We start from the raw sequence: 15,815 nt of genomic DNA, 5'->3' as shown, positions 1-15,815 counted from the left end.
AGTTGGGCCTCTTCATGGAGGAGTGGAGGAGAGCAAGGAGGCTTGAGCTGGAGGCCAGATGACCTGTGAGGAGTGGTTGTGATGCACCGTGCTGATAGACTGTCTCCTTCCTTTTCACTTTGCTTTTGAAAAAACTTTTTTTTTAAAAAAAAAAAGAAATAATTAAGTTATGTTGAAAGAGCCCATGAAAATAGAAGTGAAAATTTTATGAGTTTTTGGGTGCCGAATCTGCAACCGCTTGAAGCTTTTTTTGGACAAGTATTATGACATCAGCACTTTCTGTTAAACACATAACGAGCTGCTGCCTTTATTCACACTTGTGGGTGCACCACAGCCCACTGCACTGCTTCCCTGGCCCTCAGTGGCCGACTGTAATGGAGGCAGGGACCAAATCTCACGATGTCTTCATGGCAAGCCAAAACTTGGGCAGTAAGTAAACTACGGAACCATGCACTGCGCAGGAGGAGAAAATGTACGTTGAATAGCTGTATGTTGGAAGCCGATCCTCTGTTCTGGGCGCTGAATCTTTCTGGTAGGCAAGCACTTTATGGTCCTGTGGTTAAAGAGTGTAAAGTAACTTGTATCCACAAGGGAGTCTAATCAAGATTTATAGGCAATTTCAGTTCTGTGGTTTCTAATGTCTCCGTGGCTGACCCTGCAACCCAAGTAATGTCTTATCTTTTCTGTAGTGCAGTTTATGTCTGTGTGATACTAACATGAAACCAAACCAGTCTCAAGCCAATGTATCAATACAGAGCATTCCTCCAGATAGCTTTTTTTCACCTTTTTAAACCAATAAACATCCTGGGACAGATGGGCAAATTAGGTGAGCTCTCCATGTAGTCCGTGAAGTGATTCTCTTAGTTCATGGTGACAAGCTCAGATTTGCCATATGGCTGTGCCTGCGGGACTTAACGCTTTCATTACGTGCCTGTGCTCGGCTTGTCTGTGACAAAAGCTTTGCTGCATGTGTTGCAGCCGGAGGGTGGCTTGCTGCAAACTTGGAAAAGTCTCAGAATGTTAATTGTCGTGGGATAAAGTAACCATCAAGATATTAGCATGCCTGGAAAGGAGAACAAATGCATTTCTGTTCAGCTCAGAAGATACTCTTACCAGGGGAAGTTCTCATGCTGAAGTCTCTGTTGGTAGAGGGGGAATACAACATACTAACAGGCAGAAAGGGAGCGTTGTACCGACTGTAAAACCGGACACAGAAAATCTCTTGCTTTTGTTCTCTCGTCACCAGCCTCGTAGCAATGCTCTGCCAGAAGAAACCATTGCATGCTTGTACATGCACTCAAGTGAAGGCCTGAAACAGTAGCAGAAGGAGTGCATAGGCTGCATGTGGGCCAAAAACCCGTGGAGTGGGATTTACGTCCCTGGCATGCTGTGGAGCAGCACTCCCCGGCCATGCATGAAGTGGTGAGAATCGCCAAGGAACTGTGCTGCACACAGCCGTGTCCCTCGGTGCTCTTCCCTGGCCCATCCACCGCCGATACTAACTCCACGATTTGCTTCCCAGCCCGGCAGGGAGGTGTTTGCCTTCCGTGCTGCTGTTTGCACAGTGCCCGTTGGCAGGCTGGAGGAGCATCCCCGTGTTGGGGGAGGGCGTCTGTGCTGCCTGAGGTCGTGCAAAGCATTTGGGCAGTGCTTGAGCCTTCATTAAAGCCACTAGCTTCATCCGGAGCTGCCTCGGGCAGTTTTGGGTCTGCAGACTGCTCTCTAAAGTAACAAACATTGCATTTCTGTACCTCTGGGCATCCTACAGCTCTTCCCACTGCCACTAACCTGTGGAAAGGGAATGCTGTTTCTCAGCTGCTCTGGCTGTGGGTGCACTGTGATGTGTTTTTTCACTTGGTGGATCTGGTTCCTGTTTTAAGCCTTGTGGAGAAAGGCACGTTTTTGTGTATGTAGCACAAATGGCTTCAAAAGGCTGTGACCTTTAATGCGAGCATGAAAATACACAGGAGCTAGCAAGACCAGATGTGCCTTCTCGTTGTTTTAAATGTGAATCCTTGGCAACTAGGTCTTTTCCCTGCATTTACAAGCCAACAGCCTCATTGCAGGGTCCAGGAATCTTAAACTGCCACAAGCAAATTCAGCCCCTTCCTTCCCACATCGGACTCAGGAGATTCAAGGTGTTTTCAGCTGGTTTCTTGCATACTCCGCTGGAATTCTCAAACAGCCTGAAACCGCTCAGGTCGCAGTAGAACAGGAGGGAGCTGAAGCCCTCCAGTGACACCACCTTATGCTGTGGGGCTCCGTGGAGGTGTGTTGGGGAGTTCCAGTGAGCCGCCGCTCTGTGCTTCCCCTTCCTCCCTGCACCCTCCCTGCGGCTGCTCCGGCGGCAGCGGGCCCCAGCTTGGTAGGTACAAAGAGCGAGCGTGTGCGTACCGCCTCTCCTCTGGTCCCTGTTTATTTTCCGCCATGTTGCTTACCCTTTGGCAGGGCAGACCGTCAGGCACCGCGCTGGTGTGCTGTCCTACTCTGTCGCAGCTGCGGCCGGGCGGCTCGCAGGCAGTGTGGGTGCACTCCAAGTTCAAAGGTCTTTTTGAATCGCTCCAAATCAGTATTGCCTGGAAAGGAAAGGAAAGTATGCTGCAGGGAGGATCCTAAATAAACAATACAGCCATGTTCAGCAGAATTATACTGATTTGTGGCAGTTATCACTGTAAAATCTTATTCTTGTAATTATTTTGGTGAAAAAAAAAAAAAAAAATCTGTGCAGTTGAAATCTCGCTCACAAAGTGCCTGCTTGCTTTCCGTGTTCTCTGGGCTCCTGGTCCTTTAGGGATTATGCTTCTCTTTGGTGCAAAAGCTGTGACAGAATTCATTATCGTATCAGGCAGGATGGTTGGGCTTATTTTGGTTATGCAATGTCTGCCGGGGGCAGGGGGGAGCTGGTGGTGCTGTCTTCCAGTCCCTATCTTCTGCGTGCTGTCACCATTCCCAGTGTCTGCCTGTCAAGCTGGGAGGGTTATTTCCCTGTTTCCTGCCTCAGACCTACCATTTCAAGTGTTTTTGAACCTTCCTGGACCGTAAGCAGGTTGAACTGTCAAGGTGACTGGGTGTGGTTTACTCGTGCAAATGTTTGAACTCCGCTCACGGTGTGTGGTGTCTTCCCAGGCCCTTTTTATCCTTCCACATATTGACTGTGAGTGATCAGCAAGCCAATACAGGCCTGCAGAAGATTACCTGAATACTGAAAACTCTTTGATTTCAAAATCATTCCTTGCATTTTTGGTGGGATTATCATCACCTCTTCCCCCCGCCCCGATATTGGCTGTGTGGGGAGTGACTTTTAATCCAAGGTTCTCTGACTTCCGCCTTTTTTTCCCACCCCTCTGGCAGTGATAACACACAGAAATCATGACAGCGTGTTTTTCCACAAACGAATGATACCATAAATGAAGATTAGGGGTTATTTTGTCCTCCGGTGGAACAGGCTACTTGGACTGGAGGCCTTCCGCCTGCAATGGAAGGTTAAAGAGAGGACAGGTTAGTGTGTGGGAGATTTAATTCGTACTTAAATACCTGGGATATAATGGTAAAGGCGAGGAAAAAAAATGCAGGGGAAGTAAGGATATATCTGCGTGCGTGGTGCCTGTGCACGGATGTACGTTTCCTCGGGTTTTTGGGTTCGCTTCACATCGATTCTGCCGCAAATCATCCGGGTCTGAGGCTGCAGTCCCTCTTCCGAACGAGAAATGAGCGCCGCGTCTCCCTTTTTCGGTACCGAAGCCTCCAGCCTGCAACCTTTTCGTCGCCAGCCGCGGGCAGCCGCTCGGCGGGCGCTTCTCTGGTGTCAGAACAAAGCTCTGGCGGTTTTGTTCTGAGGAGGGATGCGGCCGTTTGCCAGGTAAAATGCCAACCCAAAACCGTAGGGGTTAAAACCGGGGAGAGCTACAGCGGCTCCCCGGCTCGGGGGGTCGGCGCCGAGGACCGGCGAGCCTCCCCCCTACGCGGGCTGCTAAAGCGGCGATAAATAGGGCATCTGCGGAGGAGGGGTTTCCTCTGCCGTGCCTGCCGTGGTCGCACAGGCGGTCCCCCTCGCAGCTTGGGATTTGCAAGCCGAGGAATGGTTTTTTCTTGCCAACCGTAAGTGCCATGTTGCTAAGCGGCCGCGGGTTTGGTCGAGGTGGGTTTTTCTTCACGCAGGCATCGCTGGCGCAGCGGCCCCGGCCGGCCCTGGGCGGGGGGCGGGCGGGGGGGGGGGGGCGGGGAAGGGCACCGCAGCGCCGGTGGCTCCCTGCGACTCGCCTCGGGCCAGCGGAGGAGCGAGAGATGCGGCACGTTGGCAGGAGGAATAGCGCCCAGGGGCCTCTCGCTTAAAACCAGCCGCGTTTGGGGGTTTTGTACCCGAGGCGGTGGAGATCCGCGACCACCACCTCCCGGGCTGGCCGGCGGGGTGACGCGCCCAGAGCCTCCCCCGGCTCGCCCGCGGCTTGCCCGGCTCGCCCTGCCCAGCCAGCCCCCAGCCCGGGGGCTCCTGGCGCTGTGCCAGGGCCCGGCGCGGGACCGAGAAACCTCCTCGTGTTTTATAAGGAGGCCTAAAATTTGCCTTCGACATCACCTCTCCAAACCGAGTCTTTTGTCCCGCCCATGGCTGAGCTCGCCCCGCAGCTTGCTGAACAAAGGTTTCCTGGGTTGTGCATCTCCTTTGCCTTACCGGGTTGTGAACAATCTCATCAGCTGGCAGGGCGATTCCAGCTCCTCTTCCATTAAAAAGACTTTCTGATGACGTTTGTGCTTGTGAAGGACAGTTTGAAATATATATCAGGATGCTTTTCGTTCCTCCAGACACTAAAATTTCAATGTTACTTATTGTTTGAGCTTTCCTGCACCTTTTCCCGCAGCATTTTGACAGCTAATGCGATGCGATTGGCAGGCATTTTACAATTCTTTATGTTCGTGTGAATACATTTCAGTCAACCTGGAAGTGCCTTCTACTGCCAGATATTTCCTGAGTAGTTACTACAAAATATTCTATGTATTTGTGAGGCTGTGCAATGATGCAGCCTGAAAGAGCTTAACTCATTTCTCTCATAACACAATGCTGGCAACTTCATTGAGGGTATTAAGACCCAAATCCAATCTCGAGTCAGGTCAGTTAGTCCTTCTGTTCACTTTTGCAGCCAGCTTTTAGTTTTGTTCTTTTTCTGCCCCTTCTATTTTGGTGCAGAGGTTAAGACATTTAGAAACTGGCTGTTTGGCTTGTCCAGGCATCTTACACATGTGTCTAAGCGCTGTTGTGAATCAGGATATCTTTTATTTTGGGCTCGTTGCAAAGGACGAGAGATGTTTGAGTTTGTTTGGGTTTTTTAGATTAGTGGTGATATTTGTTGGGTATTTTTCTTTCCATTTTTACTACTTTTTGCTTCTGTGGCCATGTTGAATGGTGGCAGGTGAGTTCTCATTAGGAAGTGAACTATGGATAGATAGGCCTTTATTCAGTGAACAGTGAGTTTTGCCTGTTTGACCTTGAAAATTACACTTGGTAGAGGAAGAATTCAATCAACAGTGGTGGCAGCCATTACTACTACTCTCTGGGTAACTGGGAGGAGCTGGTTTCCTCTGCTGCACTTGAACTTTTATTGCAGTTAATTCACTGTGTGTTAGGTGATTGGTCACCTGGACATGGGGAGAGCTTTTGCCTGAAGGCTTGGTGACTTGCATTGTGCACCTCCCGCCCAGCTCCCAGGAGGCCTGTCTTTCTGGACAGATAGTCTTTTCAGGATGCATCTCAAAAGAATTCATGAGGTTTCTTTCATGCAAAGAGCAGATAATTGGCAAGAATGCTTGCAGTGTGCAGAAGTGCATCTGAGAATGGTTGTGCAAATGTAAGACTTGTGGATGTAATTAGTCTATTTCACCATTCCTTTGAGCTGTAGCCAGAGAAATGGCAGCTCCCTGTGATTTCTGGGCAAGCTGAGGGAGCTCGAGGAGGATGCTCAAATTTTTCATCATTTCACCTTTTGCTTCAGTGTAGAACCCTTTACCTTGGGCCCTGTGTCTGCTGACTGCAACAAGAGCACATCAGCCAATGTGAACATCTGGACAAGCCTGCCTTCCTATTTATACACTGCACTAATGGGAACTTCTGTTAGGTTTTCATTCTTCTCTGGCTGCTTAGCTCAAGTTTGAGATTAGTGACTTAGAACATTAAGGGTGGTTAAATGATTGACAAATGACACATTCTATCCAGAATATGTAACAAATTAAATTACTTAATTACAATAGTGTGTCTGTAATGGTAGTTGCTAGAAAGCAAATACAAGCTGGCGGTACCACAGTGATGCTGTCTTTGAGACTGTTGCTTCTAGTAATGCTCGTAGATAAAGACCTGCATATTTATGGTAATATCCATAACTTGAATTTTAGAGTGATTTCTAAGCCAAAATAATATTCTGCTGGACTTTTTGGTGAAAAAAGCCCCCCTTGGATTCTAAAACTTTTGCTTTTTAGATTTATTGGATGTGCTGTCAGTAGTAAAAACATGCGTTTATATTCTAATATCCCTTGGTTTTGCCTTGGACTTCCTTGGCTGTGTTTACCTATTTGTTATCCGATATGCAGGCTGAAGAAACATGTTTTGCAAGCCATGAATTTTTCTGTAGTGCAACTTCAGGATAGGAAACAGGTAGATACAGAGAAGGGAGTACAGGGAAGCAGAGAGATGGTCCTGAGCAGCACAGTAAGCTGTGGTCTCAGCAGGTCAACTGTAGCATCAGATGGTCCAACATGTACATCTCATGCAAGTCACCAGAGAGACCTTTCCAAAGCACTAGTGGGAAACGTCATAGAATATGCTGAGAATAAATTGCCACTGGATACAGTCAGGGACAGTGACAGTTAGAGACAGTCCAGTGATCTAGCCTTACTTTCCTCCTGACCGTCCTGAAGTCATGCAGACTTAACAATGCAACAGTGTAGATGTTTGGCTCAGACTCTTCCTCAGGCCTGACTCTTCTAGCAGTTCTTCCCTTCAGAGGGCCTATATTGTCCCATCTCTCCAGGGAGCAGGGCTCCTGAGTTGCCTGTCTTTGGTGAGCTGCACGCCCTGGGGAGCCACCAGGCACTGTGGAGCAGTATAACCAACTGTATCCAAATTGACTGGTGGGACAGGAGCAGGGGAGAGGGTTGAGGGAGAATTAGGACTTCTGGGTATATTACTGCCAGCCCATGATAGCACAAGAAAATGCTGTACAGTGACCAGAGTATGACATGTTTGTTGAGTACCAATTAATGGAATTAAAACCCAGAAGCAGGAAGATTTACATAGCTGCTGTTTGCTCGGGAGCCAGGTGCCTTCTGCATACAGGGTTGAACTTAGGTGCCGAGCTCTGAAAAGAGCTTAAGGAAAGCGAGAGCAGCTAAACACTGTTGTCATCCACTGGCTTCCTCTCAGCTGCAGCGGTGGAAAGCACCATCAGTGTAAAGGAGCAGAGGCAGCTGCTTTGCACTTTACACCAGTGTCATGGTTTGATGTGGAGGGGGGGGTGGTTCTGGTGGCAGGAGAGAGAGAGAGGTTTTGGTCCCTGTGACCTCCCCGGTTTTGGAACCGGGTTAGGCTTAGTTCTGGCCACCAGATCAGACTGCCATCCCCCTCGGGGTTGAGCCAATAGGGCGCCTCTGCGAATTGCCCTATTTAAGTCGGGACAAAGGAACCGGAAAAGGTGCTTTGCCCAGGATCGAGCAGAGAAGGGAGGAGGGCACTGCCCCCGCTCCCTGGCTCCTGGCCGGGCAGCTGCCTGCATCGGGCCAGCGCCGCCCACGGAGAATGGCGGCGGCGGAGCCAGCTGGGGAACTCGGGGGCACCCCACTTCCGGGGTGCCCACTGGGCTGAGTTCACCTGGAGAGGACTGAGATCTGAGAGAAACAGCCTCATCGACAGCAGGTCAGTGAGGATGGAGTGGGAGGAGGTGTGCCGGAGCCGAGTTTCCCCTGCGGCTGATGGTGAGATGGCAGGCGGCCCCCCCTGCAACCAGGACGGCCTCGGTGGAGCAGAGACCCACTCGCAGCCCGTGGGGAGAAGATGCCTGAGCCTCAGGATGGTCGTGTTGGGGTGCACGACAAGGCAGAGAGGCATCTGGAGTCTGCGTGACGACCCACGCCGGAGCGAGTGGCTACAGCTCCCTAAGTACCTGAGACTGTGGTAAAGCCCACACCGGAGCAATCTGTGGGGAAGGATTGTTTCCAGTGGGCTGGACTCACGCTGGAGAAGTTTGTGGATTTTTCCTCGTGGGTAGGGGATCCATTGGAGCAGGGGAAAAGGGTGTAAGGACTCCTTCTCCTTTAAGAAAGAAGCAGCAGTAACAGCACGGAATGAACTGACCTGCACTCCCCCAGTCCCTGCCCCCTGTGCTGCTGGGGGGAGGAGGTAGAGCCGGGAGGAAAAGGAAAGGGGGCGGGGGGGGAAGGTGTCGGTTTTAAGATCTGGTTTTGTTTCTTTCTGTCCTCTCGAGTAATCGGTTTTTGTTTCCCTTTGTCCTTCTAAGTAATCATTAATAAACTGTTTTGCTTTAAGAAAAGCCCTGTCTGTTTTGCCCAGGACCATGGTTGGTGGGTGCTCCCTCTGTTCTTGTCTCAACCCTCAGTCCCTTTGGTGTTTTTTTTTTCTCTTCTCTCTACTTTACTGGAGAAGGAGAGACTGTGTGAGTTTTAGTTGCTGGATCAGCCTAAAACCACGACAACCAGTATCAGTGGCTTTGTGGGCACAAGGCAGTGACGAGGCGGACCATGGACTTGGGCTAAATCCTTCAGGCTGGCTTGCAGAGTTGCATCAAGCAAGCGAGACTGGTTTTACTTTTAGGAGAGTGCAGAGTTGCTAAATACCTGCCAGGAGTATTGTCGTCTTCTCTCCTTGCAAAACAATTGAAAATACTGCCTGGTCCTTTTGGGACAAGAGGTTGGGGAACCTGCTTCCCATTACGCTAATTCTTATGAGACTCCAAATTTGCTGACATTACTCTGTACCTTCGCAGTAACAATAGCACTGAACAAATCCAGCAGGATTGTTCCCACATCTCCGCCATAAGTGCTTTACCTTAAATCGAGCATCTAGCTGACGTACATATCCTCTTTGATTACCTTAAGGTTGCTAATAAGATTAGTTGTTGCTTACAGAGTGGCATATTCACCGTGGATTAGCTGTCCTGCATATCTTCTGTCGTTGTATCATATGCCACAACAGGCACCTGCAAAAGCCACTCAGTCACAGGCAGTTTGGACCTCTCTCCTCTGAAGCTCGCTAGGACAGTTTGGCAGCAGGCAGGACGGTGGGCCAGGAAACTACTTGTTTTTCTTGCAAGGAGGGACAGATCCTTTGTATGAAGCCAGCATCCAGGTACCCTGGCAGGGCACCTCTGTCTTGGTGTAATCTGTCCCTGCCTGCACCTAGATGACATTACATCCCCCCCCACCCCGCCACAACCCTAGCTTGCTCAATACTAGTGTTGCCAAGTACTATTAACGCTCATCTTGAATCCTTCAACAGTCCCCTGTGTTTCGGCACATGCAATGATCCCCTTGTATGAGCTGCCCTTCCAGTCCCACCTGCTAGTTTTGTTTAGCTGGTGACAATTTCCTGCAGTTTGGCAAAGAGGTCATGGTGGCTCATGAACAGGTAGTGGTTTGGCCTTTTCACAACACATACTTCAACTTTTTGCACTGCACTTGACTTAGATAGAGGCTCTTTTGGGTAGTTGCTAGACCAGACAGTGACTTAGGATTGGATTTGGAAATCTGCATTTTAAAAATGACATGCAAGGTCCAGAAATCCATCCCAAGGCACAGGGACAGAAGTAGACAAAGATGCAAGCAGCCAGGAGGACAGCATGGGGAAGGGATGCTGGCTAAGAAGTGGGTTCTCCCTAAGACGGGGTGGAATGATTTCACCTGACTTTAGCATCTGCAATGTTGATGTTTATTGTACTGCATGGTAGACCATTGCTGTTCATGGAGAGAAATACGTGCTTTTTGGTACAGTTCATCTCATCTCCTGATGTGGATGTTTAAGACAGGTCTGATGGAAATCATGATCTAGATTATTATTTTTTTCCTTCGTTAACTACCAAGGTCTAGATGGCAAGCTCCAATTCAGTCCGAAGTCAGAAGAGATGTCACCCCATGTCCTAGTTTTAGCTGGGACAAGAGTTAGCTCTTCTTTTTAACAGCTAGAAGAGCTCCGTGTTTTGATTTTACTCAGAGGCTCGCTCTGAGAAGAATGCTGATAGCAAGTTGATGGTTGAGACTCCAAGGACTTTTCAGTGTGCCGGAGTGCAGAAACACGACGGGATGAGGGGGGAGCATAGCTGGGACAAAGGGGACACGATTCCCCTTGTGATTTGTGGTGGAACTTAATATTGAGGGCCAAACTGGCCAATTAGTATTCCATATCATGCAGCGTCATGCCCAGTATAAAAGTGAGGGACAGCCGGACAGAAGGGCTTTTGCGCTTTGGCTCTTTCGCCGCTTTTGCTCTTTTGCGCTTGCTGCGCTTTTGCCCTATTGCCTTTTTTTTTCCTCTCTCTCCCAGTACTCCCACTCTCGGAGTACTCTCTCTCTCTCCCCTCCTCTATTTCGGGGCCTCGTGTTCGTCCGGGATTGCAGCTTCGGGACGAGATGGGCTTCGCATACGAGGGGGTGGTGAGCATCTACACTGTGTATTAAATCATCTGTAGTAAATTGTTCTTATCTCAACCCACGGGTTTCCCGTTTCTCCTTTAATTCTCTCCCTCATTCCTGGAGGTGGGGGAGGGTGAGTGACCCTCTGTGTGGGAGTGTCAGCCTAACCCACGGCACCAGTGTTGGGCTTTTTAGCAAGTTTTCTTGGGAACTGCAATAAATGAGAATTTCAAGGAAAGATTTGAGAGCAGTGAGGTAGTTTAACAGCTATTCCTCCAACATATGGGGACAATTTTGCCAAAATGTGCAAACATGCTACTTGGATAATTTGAGGGGCTGATGAGAGGTTTTAACATGGGAATATGCTGTAAAAGCTGGAAATAAAGAAAAGTTTGTCTGCCGTTTGGGAGCTGTGCTACAAACAGCGGTAAGAAAAGTAAATGATCTCTGGTTCATTTGCTTCTCTGCTGCACAACTCTCTCTAACCGTTGGATATTCTCCCTCTTCGAGATTGTTTTTTTTCATTTTCACCCAGTGGGAGTCTGGCACATCTCCGCACATTTCAGCGTGTTGTTTAGAAGAGCTTTTAATGTCATGGCGCTGTAAGTTCTACAGTGGCTGTTGTTCAGGCTTTCTCCTCTCCTGTCAGCATCTGTTTACCCAGGGTGTCGGACCTGTAGTTTGGGCAAATGATGCCTCCGTTGGCAGAGTGGTACCTCGCTGATTAGGGTGGGCCTGTTGGTTGCCGAAGAAGACACCGAACGTAATTTCACAGCAGGAAAATAAGACCGTAGACACCCTTTTTAGTTTATCTGCAGCATGTTAGGGTACAAACTCCCCCTTAGACAAATGTCCAAGAACTGACTGAACAGCTCGTTAGCAGACGAATGGGGCTACAAAAATTCACTCTGCTCATACAGTTTCGTTAAAGAATTCACACAAGACCTTCCTGCAGCTGTAGAGCAAGGACCTGCTGAGCCAATTTAGGTGGGTTTTGACTAAAACATGGCTCTGATTTACAGGTGACAGCTTGGTGTGACAGTAAGTGCTTCATAAAGCCATGCCTGTCATCACCTTCTGCTGACATCATTTCCACTGATTGCAGATCTTTGTAACAAAATGTTCTTCCTGGTTTGCTCAGGGTGAAGAAACTGACAGAAACATGTGATTTAGTACGCCTGTTGGACAAAACAACGAGTAACCTTCGCACCTGGTTGGCCCAGATCGAGTTTGAGCTTTCCAAGCCTGTCATTTATGACATCTGTGATGACCAAGAAATCCAGAAGAGACTGGCAGAACAGCAGGTGGGAAATAGTGGCAGCCAGAGTAAATGAGCTAAAATGCTGCTGATTACAACTGGTCCTGGTTTAAAATCACCTGTTTCTTTTCTTTAGCCAGGCCTTCTAACTGTTTGCTTTTCACGGCATGTTCCTGCCAAGACGCGTTACATGGAGAATTTTTATTTGTTTGCTGTAATTTCAGTATTATGTTGACTTACCCCCACTTCCTCCTTCCCCCCTTCACCCAAGGAAAACATGCAAAACACAAACAAGAGCATTTTTACATTTGATAGTTTGCTCAATTAAGTACAACAGACTTCAAAAGGGCTAGGCAGGACACAGGCAGCGGGCAAAATCCTTGAGGATGACTTAGGCTGACAAGGTGTGAATGCCGGGTCTCCTGCAAAGTGGCTGTGACAGATTTAAGTGCTGTGATTTGACGTATTGTCCTCCCTAGCTCAGTTCTCTTCCCCTCCTTGCAGACAGCAGAGCAAGCTTGGCAGAAAAGCATGTTTGAACTTTGGAGGGTGGACTTGTGCAAATATACCTTTGAGGCCTGATCCAGTAGAGAGGCTCTGAAGATCCCATCAGGGTTGAGTGAGATGGTGCATGAATCCTGCGTGCATAAGAGTGAACCAGCCTAGCACTGTTGGGTGTTGGTTGAGTGCGTGTAGACATTTATCCGAGGCAGTGGCTTACCAGGGGGATCTTAAGGATCTATGCTAGTTTGAAGTGCTGGAGATGGGAAGGATTGGGCATGGCTGAATGTGCCAGCTATCTTAGCCAAGTGGAAGTGTGAGATGAGTTGGATAGTCCTGGAGTAAATTTCTCTCTCCAGCAGGCAGGGAAGGAAAAGAAACTTCTCCAAAGCACAGACTTGGTGGTGGAGTCAGGTTTTGCTCAGGGCTGTGCTATAAGTCTGCCTAAATTCAAAGTGTCTCCTTGGGAAGGCTGAGAATGACCACAGCTATCATCTGGCCTTTGTGTTAAACAAGAATGTTTGCCCTAAAACTGAGGATCAAGCATGGAAGCTTTATGGTATCTGCTTTTAAGAACACTTATGAGTGTTCTCCCCATCATTCCTATCTTCTCTCTCTGTGGCTGCTGCTTTCGTGCCGAAGGAAAGATCCCTGAGTGACCTAGACCTGAGGGCTGTGGTTGATATGGCTCTCCATCCACTCATGTCCCAGATGTCACGGGAAGGGCCAGCTCCTCTGCGAAAGGAGTGGAGATGGTTCCCACTGACTCCACTGCAGGAGTTCGTCAAACACCAGAAGCCTTGGCCCAATGCCTCTGATGGTTTCAACTGCATTGTGAATGGTCATGTAAACAACAAGGAAATATTTTCTCCCCATCCAAACCTTTTGCATTCTCAAAGGCTGTGATAAATTGCCAGGCAGAGAAGAATGTGGTGCACAAAGGAATTGTGTCCAAACTAATTTATTTTTATTATGAGCATTCAAGCTCCAGCTCGCTTTAAAAGCCATCATCTGCTGCTCAGAGCTACCTACTGCTTTGTTGTTTGGATTCTATTTCAAACATAGACCTCTGGGCACCTCTAGACAACTTCTACTGTAACCTTTTAGCAGACTGAGTGTGAGAAGACTGTGCTGACTAAAAAGACCACAGTAAAAAAAAACAAAAAGCCTCTTTTGCTCCGCATTAGAGAAACAACCTTTATGTGAATGCGACAAGCAAAAAGATTTTTCCTGGTTTTATCTGAACCATTATTTCAGCAAGAGCAGAATGATGGTGAGAAATATGCCCTACAGGCTTCTTTTATTTGACATCCGTGACTGGAAAAGCTTTACCTGTCCAGTCTTGAATAATGACATTTAAAAGCATCGTGCATCCACAGAAATGTTTTATGGCATGTTTGTTCAATTAAAGGATAAGATTAAAACATGAATAGTATTAATTTTAAGATTTCAAAGCTGTTTCACTAATGCAGAAGTCTAGCAGCATGTAGTCTGTTTAAGCTCTCTGGGCAATGCTATGCAGAGTTGAAGGAAAAGTACCTTTCTGGGCTCAGTGTATTTTCCTGGCCTAATTACTTAGTTTGTTGTGTTGTCTCACCATAATACAGTCAGGTCATTTGGAATAACAGCTTGGAAAACAGCAAGGATTCTGCCTAGGGTTATTCCATGAACCCAGGCTTGACCAAAAGTAATGAGATTGTATCAGCAACATTGTCATTGTCCGAGTAGAGTGTATTTGTAATCTGTGGTCCAAATCCGTATTTTCACTAATACAGCTGTTAATCCAGTGTAATTTAATGAATTCAGAAGAGTCTCTCCAGGTACCAGTAGTGGGATAGAGCCTGCTTTCAGATGTAGAGCTTGTGTTAAAAGCACTGCTGCCTCTTGCTCAGAAAACAGCTGTGAATCCTTAATATGCTGTCAAAAATTATGTTGGGTCTGCTTCTCACACTCTCTCTTCTATGTAAAGATTTTGGCTTCTACATTCCTTAAAGCTGTACATTACTGCAAATCCCACAAGCCAAATTTTGACCATTTATGGCTCAGCCCTTTCAGTTACCCATGTAACACCACTGAAGACTGCCACTGGGTGATACTCAGCTCCTTGCAGCTTGTTGACTTCTGAGAAGATCTTCCTTCAACTCCTTTTGTATTTACTACAAGCTGTGTCTGTTTTGGGGTTGGGGTTTTTTTTATTTTGATTTTGATTTGGTTTTGTAAGTCTAAAGCAAAACCAATTCTGCTTCATCTGTTCACTGAAATCAGTAATACCATTTAATGGGAGTACCTGTTCACTGTTATCAGTAAAATATTCATTTGTGTTTGTTGTTCTAGTGTTATTCAAGCAAAAGTCCCTGTATCCTTCATTAGGAAAGCCAGAAATGGGTTGAAAAAATGGAAATGTAGTGGACGTTGTAATTTTATTAATATTTGCAATTGGTAGCGTTGTACAGACCTGCCTTTCCAGTAAGAAATATTTGGATAAGGCCTTCTTTTTCTGTGATTCAATTACGTTGACTTTAGGATTAGTTACAGGTACAGAACGAGAGGCCAGACTATAATGGAGATGCAGGCTCTGGAGAAGAAGCTTGTCGTGTAGAATAGACAAAGGGTCTTTGCCAGACCCTTTAAAATACTCTTGTCAAAACAGGAGCCCTACAAAAGGGAATAAGAAAAAGTGTAACACCAGCTACTTGTGTGCTGTGTTTTGTGATATCAGCCTGTGATCACACAGTCACGAAAGTGCACGAACTGTGCTGTGAGTTCTCTGTCAAGTCTTACAGTGTAAGCTGATATGAGACATTGTCGTCTTGTAGGGTCAAAACTAGTAAGTGTAGGGTTTGGATTTTGAATGCGCGTTAAAATTATCCAGATGGTTAACGAGAAGATTGAGCTTTCACTGAGAAACCAAAGCTGGACCATCGCTTTTTGCATGGCAGTTCTGTCCTGACCTGTCAGCCTGTCATCTGCACAGCTCACCCTGCAAGTCTGTTTTCTAAAGCTAAATAAGCTTTTCCTGACACACAGATTGCTCTTTCCCCATCCTCTGGAGCATTTTGAAAGGGTATGTCTGCAGTCTAGCCGCACGTGTTTCCTTCTGCTCAAGCTATTCTTTTGCCAATGGCAGGATCTGCAACGAGACATAGAGCAACACACTGCAGGAGTGGAATCCGTGTTTAATATTTGTGAAGTCCTGCTGCATGATTCAGATGCATGTGCTAACGAGACGCAGTGTGACTCCATCCAGCAGACTAGCAGGAGTTTGGACAGACGGTGGAGAAACATTTGTGCCATGTCTATGGAAAGGCGGATTAAGTAAGTCTCTTTTTCTGACTCTTCCTAAGAAGCCTGTGGCAGCATTTTGAAGAAATGATGTAGCTTTTGTCACATGCTGAATTTTGAAAAAGAAAAAAATCCAAAATTAATAGTT

General features: G+C 47.5%; 1 protein-coding gene across 1 annotated transcript in view; it reads left to right on the top strand.

Moving 5' to 3' along the window:
• The window catches only part of LOC104383626 (nesprin-2-like), a 162,223-nt gene that overhangs the window by 131,009 nt on the left and 15,399 nt on the right, over positions 1–15,815 (top strand). Inside the window, exons 81-82 of the mRNA XM_086613635.1 lie at positions 11,768–11,930; positions 15,513–15,700. Of these exons, the coding sequence (XP_086469761.1) occupies positions 11,768–11,930; positions 15,513–15,700 (351 nt within the window). The remainder of the gene's footprint in view (positions 1–11,767; positions 11,931–15,512; positions 15,701–15,815) is intronic.

The sequence above is a fragment of the Tauraco erythrolophus genome, chromosome 6 (assembly GCF_009769465.1).
Source record: "Tauraco erythrolophus isolate bTauEry1 chromosome 6, bTauEry1.pri, whole genome shotgun sequence".
NCBI lineage: Eukaryota > Metazoa > Chordata > Aves > Musophagiformes > Musophagidae > Tauraco > Tauraco erythrolophus.
Note: the sequence above shows the minus strand (reverse complement) of the source record. Positions and strands in the feature narration are given on the sequence as shown.